This window comes from Panicum virgatum, chromosome 2N (assembly GCF_016808335.1).
Source record: "Panicum virgatum strain AP13 chromosome 2N, P.virgatum_v5, whole genome shotgun sequence".
NCBI classification, from domain to species: domain Eukaryota; kingdom Viridiplantae; phylum Streptophyta; class Magnoliopsida; order Poales; family Poaceae; genus Panicum; species Panicum virgatum.
In genome coordinates this window covers 54686207-54702688 of record NC_053146.1, presented here as the reverse complement: position 1 = coordinate 54702688, position 16482 = coordinate 54686207, and the positions used below count along the sequence as shown (strand labels likewise).

General features: G+C 49.8%; 1 protein-coding gene across 1 annotated transcript; it reads right to left on the bottom strand.

Annotated features, from left to right (window-relative positions):
- Positions 1-1460: 1460 nt before the first annotated feature.
- Positions 1461-4037, bottom strand: LOC120661347. The gene is made up of 6 exons (XM_039940174.1): positions 3709-4037; positions 3540-3612; positions 2273-2324; positions 2123-2192; positions 1802-1925; positions 1461-1699 (listed from the first exon to the last, which is right to left on the bottom strand). Exons 1-5 carry the CDS (start codon positions 3778-3780, stop codon positions 1842-1844), a joined length of 351 nt encoding a protein of 116 aa, XP_039796108.1. The 5' UTR covers positions 3781-4037; the 3' UTR covers positions 1461-1699; positions 1802-1841.
- Positions 4038-16482: the final 12445 nt, after the last annotated feature.

Sequence of the window (16482 nt, the reverse complement as noted above, 5' to 3'; positions counted from 1 at the left end):
GGAGTATTAAATATAGTTAAAAAAATAAATAACTACACAATTTAACTAGAAATGACGAGATAAATCTTTTAAATCTAATTAGTTTATAATTAAATATTAATTACTAAATAACAACAAAAATACTACAGTACCCAAATCCAAAAATTTTCATAAACTAACCACACCTTACTGCGACGAGGCAGCGCGAGCTGACGCCACCTGAGAGGGCACGCGGCGTGCAAAGACGGGCGCATGCAGCGTGCAAAGACGGGGCGCACGCGTCGGGTAAACGGCCAACGTGCCAAGCGAAGGAACTGTCATCCGGTGCCGCGCTCACGGAGTTGATGCGGCTGTACCCGCCGGTGCCGATCGACTCGCAGGCGTGCGCCGCCGCCGACACGCTGCCTGGCGGGGCGGAGTGGGTGTCACGGGCTCATCCGGGGGAAAGGAGATGCGCTTTGGAGCCCGACTACTGCCCGGTGCCGCCCATGTGCCGGCCGCTGCGGCCTGTCCAGCGAGCGAAGCGCACGCACGTCGTGGCCTCGTGGCGCCGCGGTTTTCGGTCGCTAACTGGTGGGGCTTCCCTCAGAAAAAAAAAGTGCAGTCCTGCAGCCTGCAGGCCAGGCCACGGAGTACCGACCCTCCTACATGCCTCCAGTTCTCTCAAGTGCTCCAGCTCAGTGTTAATTGCTGCCGTTCAGCCAGTATCAGGCCAACATCGTCCTCCATCCTCCTTTCTAAAATATAAGACTCTAGTTTTATCACAATTCACAAACTTATATCTAAAGTATGTAAATGTTTTAAATTAAATCGTTTTCACTAAATCCAACATGAAAGAATTTTAATAGTGCGTTTATTTGATATTATAAGTGAGTATGTACCTAGTTGTAAGCGAAGATACTTTTCTTTGGCGTAGTTTTATAAGATCAGCTGGAGCCCATTATGCTGGGAATCTATGGCATAGTTCTTATTTCCCTCTCTTCCACATGAGTAAAAAACTGATGTGGTATAGTTATGAGCTACTTCACCTTTGGAGGCCTAAGTTTAGCTTGAGCCCATTATGTTGGGAATAACGCATGCGCCGTTAACAAATTGTTGTGCTTAGTGATTGTCAATATTTGACAGTATTTCAAATCTTATTCAGCAGGAAGAGCCCAAAAAACTCCATCTGTTCAGAAAGAAGTCACTCCCTGAAATTGCGTGCTTCATGATATGTGTTTGAAAATTCAGTAAAGCTCGAAGACACGTTTAACAGTGGAAAACCTTCTCAGACATATTCAGGCACACTACCAGGGTTTATTTCTTTTCATTACTATATTCCAAAATGAGCTGGGATCCGTATCAACCTACTGTCTAAGCTTTCAATTTGTTAATTATCTCTTATTCCCAGTCTAATTTTGGTTCAAGCCCGCGTAGAGCAATTCAAGCCCATCATCAATGACTAAAATAAGCATTCCACAACATAGTTGACACAAATAAAATGTGCATTGCAAAATCCTTGTAACTAGTGGAAGCAACCGCGCAACTCGATTGATTGGATATCCAAGAGTCAACAAAATCTGTACAACTCAGTAAACAAGAACACAACTGAGCAAGTGTTTGAGTGTTCCTTCAGTGCCGATGCCTACTACCATCGGATGGCCTAGACGACAACTACTAGGAAGTTGGAGTTACTAAGAACCAGCTCCCTGATTTCTTTTCCAGAGGACACTCGAAGTACCTGCAAGACCAGAGCAATTTACGATCGCGATCGTACATGATGATTAAAAAAATAACAGCAAGCTAGAACCATTCAATTATTTAGAAGCTGTACAATGCCTACCTTCGATGCCATTGTGAAGCATGTTATGAGCTACTTGCTATTATTCTTCCTTGTTGAGAAAGCTCTCTGGCAAGGAAAATTCTTCCCCTTGACTGAAGTTGTCCTTTTCATCATCCTCTGGTTTCTGCATTTGTTTCGACAAAACAAAAAATAATAATTAAGTCTTGCAACTTGAAACCACACTGTAGATTCTAGACACGAATGTGAAATTGTGGTAAACTGATGCACGACTCAAGTCTAATTGATTCCAATCATTCACACAAATATAAGACCAGAATAAAAGGAACATAAGGAATTCAGATATCAGGTTTCTCATATTACCAGCATTTCTAGGTTAAAGAAACGATCCAATAGTTGCAAAACCTCATCAGCAGAGAATTGACGGTCAAGGCTGCAAAATATAATACATGGTCAGCCCAGATTCCATATATTTTCATTGTGGTGGAAATTGAAGGATTCCAACGCAGCCACCTTTTTCTCAAATATTCCATGAGGCCATAGAGAACAAAGTGACGATGAACGCCTACAAACAAGCATCCCAAATTAGAACATATGTAAATAAAAGAAAGGTATTCTTTAGAATATTGTTTATGTTGGCTAACAAAACAATATTTGCCAGAATTCCCAAATCCTAGACAAGAGACAGGAACTAGTTGGTTCCCAGTTCTTTTCAGACAATCCATTTTATCTATTTCTTTGTAGTATTTCTTTCCTGAACCTCTTGTGTCCATTGATCATGTATAATTATCACCACTCTTTTACCAGCAGTATAATATAATCTACGTCATTCTAATCATTCTGCACCAATTTTATGTTGTGTCAATTGTCAAAGATTAAAAACTTCTATACCTCTATTGCAAAGCGCTCTATCAGCACAACTTGATAAAATAGGCAATCATCTATGAATGTCAATGGTGCCCTGCTTTGCCTTCTACAGCGTCATACAAATTATTTATACTGTCATACTCAGGTGTGAAGCTACTTAATGACTACTGGGTGCACACGCACTCATGCAAAAAATAGCGGTCCCTCAAATTTCTAGTTTTGTACCACTTGTGCACCACAGCAACACCCCCCCACCCCCAAAAAAAAAACACAACTCAACAGCAAAACTAAGAGCAGCAGCACACTTTGGCCCAGGGTAAGCTAGCCAGGAACTTGGTAAACAGCCCAGCAACACTAACAGCACACACTCCCTGGATCTGAGCTCATCCTCTATCACATGTGCTCTGTTTGATTGCTCTTAATCTTGATCGACCAATGCTCTCACATGTAAGGTGCTATTCCATCATGGAGGTGGAGATAATGCCTCGGGTGATTAACTCCGAACCAGGTTGGTTCCAGTCGAATGGGAAATTGCATATATTTTTTTTCAATTTCCAAATCCACCTGCTATTCTACAATACTAATTCCAGCTTATGCATCAAACCACAAAAACAATTCTAACCTTGCACATCAAATTACTTGGCAAATGTACCTATCATGGATTCAGCAATGTGGACATGTTGGTTCTTTCAAAGTGCAAGTACATGGTTTTTGTGGCATTATACACCAGCATATGTTATATGCAGGCATGAATATGGTTCATTGGTATTCAGATAGCTCACTCATTGTCTCCATATTTTAGCCTTTTACCCCTCAGTAAATTAGTGGTATTGGCATGGGTGTTACCAAAACTGACGATTATTTCAAGGGAAAACAAGCAAGGAACGGAACGGAGATACGGGTTTGGTTCAACCTTTGAGTTTGGACGGAGGGTAGAACTCGAGAGCCTGGAGAAGCCTCAGCTCCAACTCCACCTGCGATTGCTCCTATATCATACCAAAAACAACAGGAAACAATCAGTGACAATGATAACACGCCCCCTTCCTTGAGAAAGAGAAGAGGAGGAGAGGGGATAGAGGGACCTTAGGGAGAGACGAGGCGGAGGACGGTGGCGCCTGCACCGGGGAGTCAGGGGCGGACTCGACGTTGTCCATGCGGCAGGAATTTTGAACAAAAACCCGTGCCGTCACCTGGTGCGCCGAGAAGAACAAAGGACGAAATCAATCCACGACCGAAGGGATCTCCACTCCAATCGACTCCTGCTGCCCCACCGCTACACCGAGGTGGGAACGGCGGTGGGAGGATCCGGCGGAGAAAAGAGGGGAGGTGGCGGTGGGGAGGGAGCCGGCGGCGGCGTGCTCGGCCTGCGCCCTGCGGCTCGTCGCGTTTCGCCGAGGCTGGGTGCGTGCAGAAGCGACACATCTTCCTACTCCACCACGAAATTGCATGGCCCAGCACGGCCCATCTTCAGTAAGGAGTTCGGCCTATCTTTTTTGGTAGAGTGCGGCCCATGTTTGTTTTTCTTCTTCTTCTTTTCCTTTTCTTTACCCTTCTAATCTTTGTGATTTTTTAAACGCGATTATACAGTACAGATGGAGACGCTAAAATACATGCTCCACGCTCACTCCTAAACACATATAGTCTTAAGAACACATATAGGTGATCCTACCTCTATAATATCTCTATAAGCATCTCCGAGAGACTGAATAACAGGCCCTATCCCTGAACCGAACCCGCCTCACGCATAGAATTACAGGCTCCAATCGCCCGAAATACCACCAGGGAACCAAACAGACTCGCAATCAAAGGTGGAGACTAGTAGCGAGGGGCGCGCGCGGTGAACCTTCTTGCAGGTGAGGGGCGAGGCGAGGAAGTAGACGCAGTCAGTGCAGCGCCGCAGCGCCTCCTCTTCACGCCGCCCGCCACCGCCGTCGGGGATTGGGGGGGGGGGGGGTGCGGGATCCTCCTCCGCCCCGCGCGACGCGGCGACGACCACGACCGCAGCAGTTTGGGAGGGAAGCTAGGGCTCGACGGGCCTGGCGGTGGGCGGAGGTCTAGATCTATCCCCGCTGCGGAGGCTAGGTGTTGGGATCTTAGCTTCTTAGATACCCAAACAGGGAGCATGCACAGTATGAAAATGACAATGAAAGTAGAAACTTAATTCTCCAGTAATAGCCAGGAAAATTCAACCCTTTACACTGTGGAGAGAGGGGGCTATTTATACCCCTAGCTTTCGGCCGGGTTTTCCTAAACTGCCCTCTTCCAACTCATTTACAGCTCACTTACAACCGGTTTCAGGGTAAAATTACAGGGTTAGAGGTGTACAACTCTGGCCTTCTCACGTATTCAGGTGTACAGACCCGACCTTCTCACGTATTCACGTTTTACACGCACGCTTGCACCAAGCGAAGGTCTTCGTTTCCTTCGGGGAGCTCCGTGGGTCACAACCCTGGTTCCGTCAACGAGCGATCAGCCGTCGCCTTCGTTCCCGAAGGCGATCCCTTTGCCCGAATGTCCTGGTCTTTGAGCTTGCGCTTCTGAGCAACCATTCGTCACCTTCGGCCAACCGAAGGCGATATCCTTCGTCACCGAAGGTCTTGGTCTTTGAGCTTGTGCTTCTGAGCAGCCATTCGTCACCTTCGGGTATGCTTGCCTTCCTCTCGTTGGGGCCCTGCAAACGAGTTAGGGAGCATTTTCGAGGGTGAGGGCTTGACCCGAAGGTCCAATCCCCAACAGTAGCCCCTCGAGGGCGAGGTTCGAAGCCGACGGTCTGAACCCACGTTGAAGAAGAAGATTGCGTGTAACCTTCGGGAAGCTCCCGAGGAAAAACGTCTCCCGAACTGTCGGCTGCAACGGTCGGTTTTGGTGGCGTACGTGTCAGGCTCCGATTGCGCCGCTTGGGCGGCCGACTCCTCGATTTTACCATTGGTACTGTTGCTTTCCCTCGCCTATATAAGCGGAGGGGGGGGGGGGGTAAATCCTGTGCCCTCTCGAGCTTTGGTTACCTTCGACGCTTTCCACTATAAAGCGCTTCTTCCGAAGGTTCCGCTTTCGTGTGTGATCAAGCTGCTCGTTTTTCTCGGTGTAAGTGGATTAGTGGTTCATGGCTCGCACTAAGCAAACAACGAGGTTGATCGAAGGTTCGATTGAACCCTTTTTCCTAATTTGCCTTTCTTCGCTTTTGTGTAGATATGGCATTCATTAAGAGGGTGGTTCTTCGTGCAGACTCTAGTCCAGCTTCCGAAGGAGAGATGGGTGCTTCACAGCCACCTCAGCAGCAGCAGTCCAGCGAGAGCCTTTCGGCGGTGTCCGCAGACATTTCGGAACTACTGGCTCCGGAGAAACGTAAGACTTTGCTTTTCGAGCCATATGTCGTTTCTCAGAGCACGATAGACTTCTACATTTTGAAAGGCTATTTCGCCGAAGGTGTTTGTCATCCTCCAGGGGCGGAAGTGATTCCTGTACCGGAGACCGGCGAGGTTGTGGTTTTTAAGGATTTTTTTACTGCGGGGCTTAGACTTCCGATGGATCCACTTGTGCCGAAGCTTTTGGAGCCATTCAACGTGAAGCTGCACCACTTCACCCCGAACGGGATCATTGCTTTGGCCAAGTTTTTGTGGGTGGTGCGGACCTTCGGAGGAGAAGTGTCCGTGGATGCCTTTTGTAGGCTTTTTCAGCTGCATTGCCAGCCTCGCAAGGTGTATGTGGATGAGGAGGCTAAGCTTAGCGAGGTTCAGAACGGATGTTGCACCTTTGTTCCTCGCAAGCCGAACAAGAGGATTGGCCTAGAAAAGGTTATGCTTTCGACGGCTTATAAGAACAAGTGGGAGGGGAACTGGTTGGGATACTGGTTTTACGCCAAGATTGGCTTTCCTGATCCCAAAGGTTCTGACGAGGAGAAGTATCTGTTGGCTTCGGACATCGAGATGTTCGAACACGTCTATCAGCCTACCTTTAGCAAGCGTGGGCCAGGTTTCAAATCATGCCTGGAGGCCTTCATGACGGCTTGCCAAATTTGTGGCGGTAGGGATGTGGTGGAGGAGTTTTTGGCTGCGAAGGTTTGGCCTTTGTCTGCTGGCTGGTCTCCGTTGAGGTTCGAGCGTAAGCGTTTTGCTGGCTTGAAGTATGACGTGACGTCTCCGGTTTGTGGGCTTCGGAGACCCGAAGGTTGCAGCGACGAAGTTATAGTGGTTGAGCTGGAGTGGCAGGCTGCGGAGATATTGGGTCCCTGGAACAGGAAGGAGTATGGCTCTTTGGTGGAGGTGTGTGGGGAGAACCTTCGGTTGAACCGGTGTTTGGCTGAGATGGGCGTGGCCTATGAACCTTGGCCGGTGCCGGCGAACGCCATTCCGAGAATGATGCCATCCGGGAACGTTGGTTCGGAGGTTCCCGGGTCGAAGTCTAGAGGTTAGGCTAAGGTGGAGGAGGTGGGGAGTTCCGGGGCTATTGGCACGCGGGGGCGCGGGCGTGGCCGGAAACCTTCGAGCACGAAGGTTTCTGTTGCGAGGACTGAGAGCGCCAAGAGGAAGGCACAAGATGAGGAGGTTTCTTCAGGCGACAGCGGTACGCCCTCATTTATGGAAGAGCTCATGGGGATGGTGGGCGGGGAGATTGTAGTTCCCGAAGGGAGGCTTTTTAGATCCCGTTATGATCTTAGCGATGAGTACGAGACCATGCTTTTTGGTTCTGGCCGTCGTTTTGAGGTGGCAAGGGCGCTGATTAACCTTTATTGTCCCTCCGAAGGTATAACCAAACGCCGGAGGATTCAGAGTCTCGTCAAGATTGGCTCCAAGCCTTCGGACATTCCGAAGCCGCCTGAGCCTAGGCCCACCAGGGCTCCGGCCAGTGCCCCGAAGGATCCGGCCTCGATGACGGCGGTCGCCAAGCCTACCCTTGCGGCGGGTGTCGAGGAGGGGGAGATTGTGGTTGGTGAGACGCTGCTCTCTCTCAGGGGCGAGGATTTCCCCGGTGGGTCGTCGGTTCTACCTTCGGATAAGGAGGTGGAGGTGTTGGAGGGATTGAATCTCGACAAAGCCGGTAAGCTTCGCTTCCTTGTTTTTGTGAACCCTTTGTTTTGTGACCTTATAATATCCCTCTTTTATTTCCTTCGCAGTTGTCTCTGCGTCGATGAAGCAACTTTTGGCTCTGATGCACGGGCCTGGAACGACTGGGATTCTTCCTCCTGAAAGGGGTAGGGTGGAGTCTGATTACGTTTAGCCTTCCTTCACTTTTTGGTGTCCCCGAAGGTGATTTTGTGTTTGATTCAGAGTTTAATGCAGCCGTGGCAGAGGCGTATACCTCCAACGCTGCCTTCATCATTGCTGAGTTGAGCAAGAAGCTTGCCCACGCCAGTCGTATTTTGATGCAGAAGGCCAAGGCGGATGCGGACCTTCAGGTGACGAGTGCCGCCGAGAGATTGGGTCTAGCTGACAAACTACGGCAGGCTGAGGCGGAGGTTCTCGCTCTGAAGGACGAGAACCAGCAACTGAAGGTCAAGTGTTCGAAGCTGGAGTCAACTGCTTCGGATAATGAGAAGGTTCTAGAGAGCCTTCGGAGGACTGTTGAGGGGGATGCAAATGATAAGGCTGCCCTCAAGGGGAGGATCAATGAGCTAGAGAGGGTTCACGCTAAAATGGGTGAACTCGAGCAGGTCTTCACCAAGGTCGCCACACGAGCCGATGGAGTGTACCAAGAGTACAAGAAGGCTCTTGCCACTCTTGGCGCGGAGCCTTTACCCTTGCCTGAGCCGGCCGAAGGTTCCCAGGTCATCCTTCAGCTCTTGGATTGGATGATGTCTGAGTTTGAGGGCCTCGGTGAGGTGATGAGCGTTGCAAATAACAACGCGGCCTCTGTTTCCTTCGAGGGGCTTGTTGGAAACCTTCTTCGCGCCGGCGCAGTTGATCTTACCCGATTGGAGGGTTTTCAATATGTACCCTACGAAGGTGTAAGGATCACCGGGTTGTCCGACCCTAGAGAGGGAGGGGGTGAATAGGGTCGCTAATTGCTTTCTATCCTAGGGTGTAACACCCTAATTTTAAATTTCAGTATTTATTAATAAATTAATTGGCTTTAGTTAAATTTTCTAAGGTTTATTGTGTTTAGTTGGCATTTAATCTAATTTTTGTTCCAAATTAATTAAAATTTATCATAGGTTTAAATTTTTGTTGCATTCATGCTGGCGCATGGCTTTATTTTGTTTGAATGCATAGGAGTTGAATTCAAATTTTGTTTGAATTCAAATAGCTTTGTTTGAATTAGAACTAGAAAGAGAAAAATAGAAATAGAAAAGGTTAGAGAAACTCAAAACCCAACCCGCAGCCCACCTCTCTCTCTCTCGTCCGGCCCAAACCCTCACCTCCCCGGCCTGCCCAGCCGCGGCCCAGCGCGGCCACGCAGCAGCCCGCTCGGCCTGGCCCATCCCGCGCAGGCCAGCTCGCCAGCGCCCGGCGCCCACGCAAGCCCAGCGCTCGCCCGCTCTCACCGCCTGCAGCCGGGCCCCGCTCGTCAGACCCCCTCTCACCGACGCCTGGGCCCCACCCGTCAGCGGCTCCCTCTCCCCCTTTCCTTCCTCCCCGCCGCGAAACAGAGCCCCGAGATCACCGGCGAGGACGCCGGGATCCTTATCCCGCTGCGCCCCACCGCGATCTCCGCCCGGCCTCTTTAAACGCCCAAGCCGGACCCCCCCTGCACCCTATCTCGCCCACAGCTCCACGCCCGAACCACCAGCGCCGCCGCATCCCTCTGCCAGGATCGCCGCCGCCGGTAAGCACCGCCACTGCAATTTCCTCGCCGCCGGCAATCACAAAGCCTCTCTGACCCCTCGGCACCGCTGCAGGACCGCCGCGAACCTTCCCCGGTGGATCAGCAGCACGGGAAGCCCCTTCCTCGACCCCGGCCACGAGCTCCGTCACGCCATCGCCGTCGTACCTCGCCGCCGAGCCGCTGCGTCACGTCTCCGGCCACCACGACCCCCGGTGAGCACCGCCCGGGCCCCTTGACCCCTGTGCGCTAGATCCCGTAGGCCCTGGCGCGCTCTAGGCGCCCAGGCACCGAGTTCCGACGAACTCGGTGGCCGCCGAGCCGCCTCCGCCGTCGAAGCCGCCGCTCCGGCCCTCCCCGCGCCCAGCAGAAGCCTTGGGTGGATCACGCATGTCTCGGTGATCATCCCAGGCCAAACCCCACCTCGAACCAACCCCTGAAGCCTCGAAATCGCTGAACTCCGGCGAGTTTTGCCGAGCGCCGCCGCGGGAAACGTCGCCGGCGTTGCCCCGCGCCGCCGCCCACGCCTCATCCATCCAGAGCCGCCCGATCTTCGTTGGACGGCCGTGATTAGATCCCAAACCGATCAGATCTGGACCACCAGATCGAGATCCAGCGGCCGTGATTCGCGCGTAACGGTTCGGCTGGGATTTTTGTTAAAGAGCCCCTGTAGTTTCCAGAAATCAACCCGCAGTCCACCCTTAGTTAAAAGAAATTGCAGTTTGGCCCAAACTTTAACACGCAGCCCCCTGGCCTTTCTGGAAATAGAACCCGCCGTCCTTTGCTACTAATTTTGCGAGTTAGACCCTGGAGTTAACGTTTAATTATGTTTTAGCCCTCGGTTTTAGCAGAAAAGCCCCTGGAACTTCAGTTTTCTTACAAATAAGCCCCTGAACCTAGTTTTTAGCCTAGAATACGCGTTTTAGCTCCGTTTTTAGCGTTCTTTATGTCCACGCGATCGTTGTAACGCGTAGAATAGTTTTAGCTTAGTTTTTCTTGCTGTTTTTATGTATTGATGTACTGTTCTTTAGCTTTTTTTTTAGTGTTTGCTTGTATGTTTATTATTGTGCATTGTTTTGGCCATGTGTTCGTGAGTAGACGTTGATCCATCTGAGGAGCCCCAGTACCAGTACCCGGAGCAGCCATCTTCGGAGCAGTTTGAGCAGCAGCCAGAGCAGTATGAGGAAGGCAAGTATAACATGAACAACCTATCATCTTTAAATACATTTTCATACTGCATTTTAATACTGTATGCCTATAAGGATTTCCTAGCCACTTTATAACCTTTATATATATCCTTGGGTTGCATTTTGGTTAGTTGTGCTAGGTTGCTGCGCTATAACATACTCTGGTCCTTTTTAATTAATTTGATTAATGGTTTACTTGAACTTAATTCTGAGAGTGGCCCTCTGTGCTTCGTGCTTGAGAGGCTCACGTCTCGTTAAAATATGGTTTTGTAGAAACATGGTTTAGGGGGCCAGCACGGTGCTTAGTGCTTGGTTGGCCACTCTCCATAAGGACCGGTTCATAGAGCGACAACCTGGGACAACAGCGCTACCACAAGGCTAGAATGGGATAGACTTGGCGTAATAATTAGATCTTTTTGGTCTGGAGTAACTTACCTGCGGGGCAGGGGCGGTAAGCTTCTATGGCCCTCGTGCTGAGTGGCTTCGTCTGTGCTTCGTGTCTTGACGCCCACTAGACCTGCTCCATAGTCGCTGATCCACCCTCGCGGTTACTCCCTACCAACGAGATTCTTTGTAAAGGCCTCGTAGTGAGTCGCTAGTCATCTCACCTAAGGAAGTGTGATGAACAACTGGCGTAGCTCACGACTTGTGGGTAAAGATGTGCAACCTCTGCAGAGTGTAAAACTGGTATACTAGCCGTGCTCACGGTTATGAGCGGCCCAGATCCTCCTTTTGATTAGTGAAGTTATCTCCTTCCGACGAGGGAGGTGCTTCTCGGGGTTACCTTGGTGGCTTGGTCGTGGTTTGGTTCTCAGTAGTAGTATGATCAATTCTGATTAATTACTATGTAACTGGGTTAATGGTAATTCAACAACTCGTAGTAAATAGCTTTAATAAAATTTTGCCAACACTTAAAAGCTAATGCAGTTGAGTCAGCCAGCCTAGAGCCTCATAGTTTGTGTTATACTTGTTGAGTACAAGTTGTGTACTCACCCTTGCCTCTTCTCTACTTTTTCCTCTTGGCTACGCTACTGCTGCTCAGTTCCTGCCAATGCGAGGGAGTTCGTCCAGCGCTACCAGGACTACGAGGACTTCTAGGTGCTTCGTCTCCCAGTCGACGTCCCTGTGGCGCCCTGCTTCAGCTTCGGAGAGCTTTATTCGTATTTTTGTACTTCGCTTCCGCTGTATCAGACATTTTGTCATTATTGTAATAAATAACATTCGTATTTCGATTTATTATGTCTTATTCGTGATATGTGCTGTGATATACTGTTCATTCTGTTGTATATACGTGTGACTTGATCCTGTCACGTATATGATTGCTCGGTTTATGTTCTTTTATAAACCGGGTGTTACAGAGTGGTATCAGAGCCATATCGACTGTAGGACGAAGCCTAGATAGAACTGGTCGAGTTTTAGGACTTCTCTCACCAATCCTTGTCTGCTGAAACTATTTTACTATTATACCCCTTGACTTCTATGACTTTTTACCCGTCTTGCCTTGATTTCTCTCTCTGAAGAATAGATTTCGTAGATTTTGGCCTGAATCAGTCATCTGACCACCATGAGTTAGCTAGGTGACCTATTTATAATAACACGATAGCACGTTATGCGACGCGTTGTGTTAGTCGAGTCTATTGCTAAACTCGGCTAAGTTGTGAAAATTGCCTGCTTGTTATTATGCTACATGGTTGATTTGGATTTTTGACTGATTGCATAGTTTTGTAGTATAAATTTGTTTAAAGAAAATCACTCAGATGTTAAAGTTAACTAATTTATAAAATGAGTTAGATCGTTGGGGGTAAAACAGTCAACTCTATCCTGTCTACTTTATCATGGCTGAGTCTTTTTCTGCAAAGAGTTATCATATCCATCTGAGTTTATTCTTGCAATATCCTTACCCGTGAAATCTTTTGTTCAAATCAGATGGTGAACACCAGGAGCACCGGTTCCGGTTCTGGCCAGCAGCAGGGTCAGAACAACCAGGGTACTGGGATCCCGATACCTCCGCCCTTGACTCCGGAGCAGTACTTCCAGCTCCAGATGCAGATGATGGCTACCCTGAACAACACCGTTCAGGCTCTTCAGCACGCTCACACTCAGCCTCCGCCTCCTCCACCGCCGCAGCCTCGCGACAGGCGTGCTGAGTTCCTGAGGGGTCACCCGCCGACGTTTTCTCACACGTCCGACCCTCTTCAGGCCGACGACTGGCTCCGTGCAGTGGAGCGTCAGCTGGACATCGCCCAGTGCGATGACCGTGAGCGCGTCTTGTACGCAGCAGGACAGCTGCGAGGGGCAGCTTTGGACTGGTGGGAGTCCCACCCAGTTCACGACCGCGAGTCTCTCACCTGGCTCCAGTTCAGGGAGCGTTTCCGCAGCCACAACGTCCCCGCGGGCGTTATGAAGATGAAGCAGAAGGAGTTCCTTGCGCTGAAGCAGGTAATCTTAAGTATAATCATTCAGCGTTTTCTTTTGAGCTAATGCCCCTTGTTCTATCCTTAGGAATTTTGAGTTAACCTTCCGATATCTATCTGTCTTTGTGAATTCAGGGGACTATGTCGGTCACGGAGTATCGTGATCGCTTTCTTCAGCTGGCACGCTACGCCCCTGCCGAGGTTGCGGATGACCGCAAGAAGCAGGAGCACTTCATGGAGGGTCTTGAGGACTACCTCCAGTACGCGCTGCTCAACCTCCGCTTCGACGACTTCAACCATCTGGTTGACAGTGCGCTCAACACCGAGCGCAAGCACCTGGAGATGGATGACAAGAAGAGGAAGGCTGTCCCCGTTGCTTCCGGCAGCAACACTCGTCCTCGACTCCAGCAGCCCCAGCAGTACCAGCCTCAGTACCGGCCCCCTCAGCAGTACCAGCAGAGGCCACTGCAGCAGTACCCGCCTCGACAGCAGCAGGCAGGTCAGGGCCAGAGGTTACCGGCACCTCCGGCTCGTGCTGCTCCACCAGCTCCGCCAGCACCGCAGGCTCCACGTCCGGCAGCCCCTACCGGACAGCAGGCTTCGACACTTGCACGCGTCTGCTATCACTGCGGCCAGCCGGGGCACTACGCCAACACTTGCCCCCGGAAGGCGCAGGCGGGACAGCAGGGACGCCCAGCTCAGCCCAGGGCGCCAGCACAGGCTCGAGTGAACCACGTGACGGCCGAGTCAGCGGCCGAGGCTCCTAACGTGGTTATTGGTACGTTCATGGTCAACTCTCACCCCGCTACAGTGCTTTTCGATACCGGTGCCACCCATTCTTTCATTTCCAAGTCATTTGCCGAGCAGCATGGTATACCGGTTTCTTGTATGAGGACAGCTATGGTAGTTACCTCACCTGGGGGTCAGATTCGTACATGCTCTATATGCTCCAGAGTTAGTATTGTCATAAAGGGGGTAGAATTCCGCACTGGCTTGATAGTTATTGACTCCTCGGGGATAGATGTGATCTTGGGCATGGAGACACTTACCAGATGGGGAGTCCGTATTGATTGTGCTCAGCGGACAGTTCACTTATCGGCATCTGATGGCCAAGAGGTGATAGTCAGTGCTTCAGAGCCTTCTGGATTTCTTCATCAGATGGAGGCTAGACCCACGGACGGTATTCGCGTGGTGTCTGAATTCCCGGATGTCTTTCCGGATGATCTGCCAGGTATGCCGCCTGAACGCGCCATTGAGTTTTGTATTGATCTCTTGCCTGGCACAGCTCCTATTGCAAAGCGGCCCTACCGTATGGCACCTATAGAGCATGAAAAAGTCAAGAAGACTATTGATGAGTTGCTAGCCAAGGGCTATATCCGTCGCAGCTTCTCTCCTTGGGCTTTTCCATTATTGCTGGTAGATAAGAAAGATGGCTCGAAGAGGATGTGTGTCGATTATCGGGAGCTGAATGCAGTTACTATCAAGAACAAGCATCCACTGCCCCGTATTGAGGATCTCTTCGATTTGCTTCGAGGTGCTCGTATATTCTCGAAGATTGATCTTCGTTCGGGCTATTTTCAGCTGAGGATTCATCCTGGGGATATTCCGAAGACGGCATTCACTTGCAAGTACGGGCTATATGAGTATACAGTCATGTCCTTCGGCTTGACTAATGCCCCGGCTTACTTCATGCATCTGATGAACATGGTCTTCATGGATTATCTGGATGTCTTCGTGGTGATCTTTATTGATGATATTCTGATCTTCTCCAAGACAGAGGAAGAGCACGAGGAGCATCTGAGGCTCGTGTTGCAGAGATTGAGAGAGCATCAGTTGTATGCCAAGTTCAGCAAGTGCGAGTTCTGGATTGACGAGGTGCCATTCCTCTGTCATGTTATCTCTCAGGGAGGCATTGCTGTTGATCCGAGCAAGGTGAAGGATGTGCTTGAGTGGGAGACACCGCAGACAGTAAAGGAAGTCAGGTCTTTCTTGGGCTTAGCAGGATATTATCGGAGATTCATTGAGAATTTCTCCAAGATCGCGAAGCCTTTGACTTCTTTGCTGGAGAAGAATGTGGCTTTTGTATGGACTGATGAGCGTCAGATGGCCTTTGATGAGCTGAAGAAGAGGTTGACTACGGCGCCAGTCCTGACTCTGCCAGACCAGACGAAGAGGTTCACGGTATATTGTGATGCTTCGAAGGATGGTCTTGGGTGTGTTCTGATGCAGGAAGGCAGAGTGATAGCTTATGCTTCACGGCAGTTACGTCGGCATGAGCTGAATTATCCTACTCATGATCTTGAGTTAGCCGCAGTTGTGCATGCTCTGAAGATTTGGAGGCATTACTTGTATGGGCAGCGGTGTGATATCTACACCGATCACAAGAGCCTCAAGTACATTTTCACGCAGAATGAGCTGAACATGCGGCAGAGAAGATGGCTAGAGTTAGTCAAGGACTATGACCTGGAGATTCACTATCATCCGGGCAAGGCCAATGTTGTAGCAGATGCTCTGAGCAGAAGAAGTTATGTCAACATGGCCGTGGCTTTTCAGATGCCTCCAGAGTTATGCGAGGAGTTCGAGCAGTTGAGTCTGGGCTTCTTGCATCATACCTCCAGTGCAGCATTTGAGGCAGTACCGACTCTAGAGTCAGAGATCAGGCAGCATCAGAAAGATGATGAGAAGCTGCAGGAGATCCGTGAGTTGCTCAAAAAGGGCAAGTCTCCTCATTTTAGAGAGGATGATCAGGGTACCTTGTGGTACAAGAACCGGATCTGTGTGCCAGATGTGAAGGATCTTCGGAAGTTGATTCTGAGTGAGGCCCATGATACAGCTTATTCTATTCATCCGGGCAGCACGAAGATGTATTATGATCTGAAGGAACGTTTCTGGTGGTATGGGATGAAACGTTCAGTGGCAGAGTACGTGGCTATTTGTGACACCTGTCAGCGTGTCAAGGCTGAGCATCAGAGGCCAGCAGGTCTATTGCAGCCTTTGAAGATTCCAGAGTGGAAATGGGAGGAAATCACTATGGACTTCATTGTTGGATTGCCTCGTACTCAGAAAGGGTACAACTCCATTTGGGTAGTAGTGGATCGATTGACGAAGGTTGCTCACTTCATTCCAGTGAACACTACTTACTCCAGAGCTAGACTTGCCGAGTTGTACATTTCTCGGATTGTATGCTTGCATGGTGTGCCCAAGAAGATCATATCTGACAGAGGGTCTCAGTTCACTTCTCGTTTCTGGGAGCAGCTCCATGATTCGTTGGATACGAAGCTGCGTTTCAGTACGGCTTATCATCCTCAGACAGATGGCCAGACAGAGAGAACCAACCAAGTGTTGGAGGATATGCTGAGAGCTTGTGCTATCCAGTATGGTACTAGTTGGGATAAGTGCCTGTCTTATGCTGAGTTTTCATACAACAACAGCTATCAGGCCAGTCTGAAGAAGTCACCCTTCGAGGCATTGTATGGCAGAAAGTGCAGGACTCCTC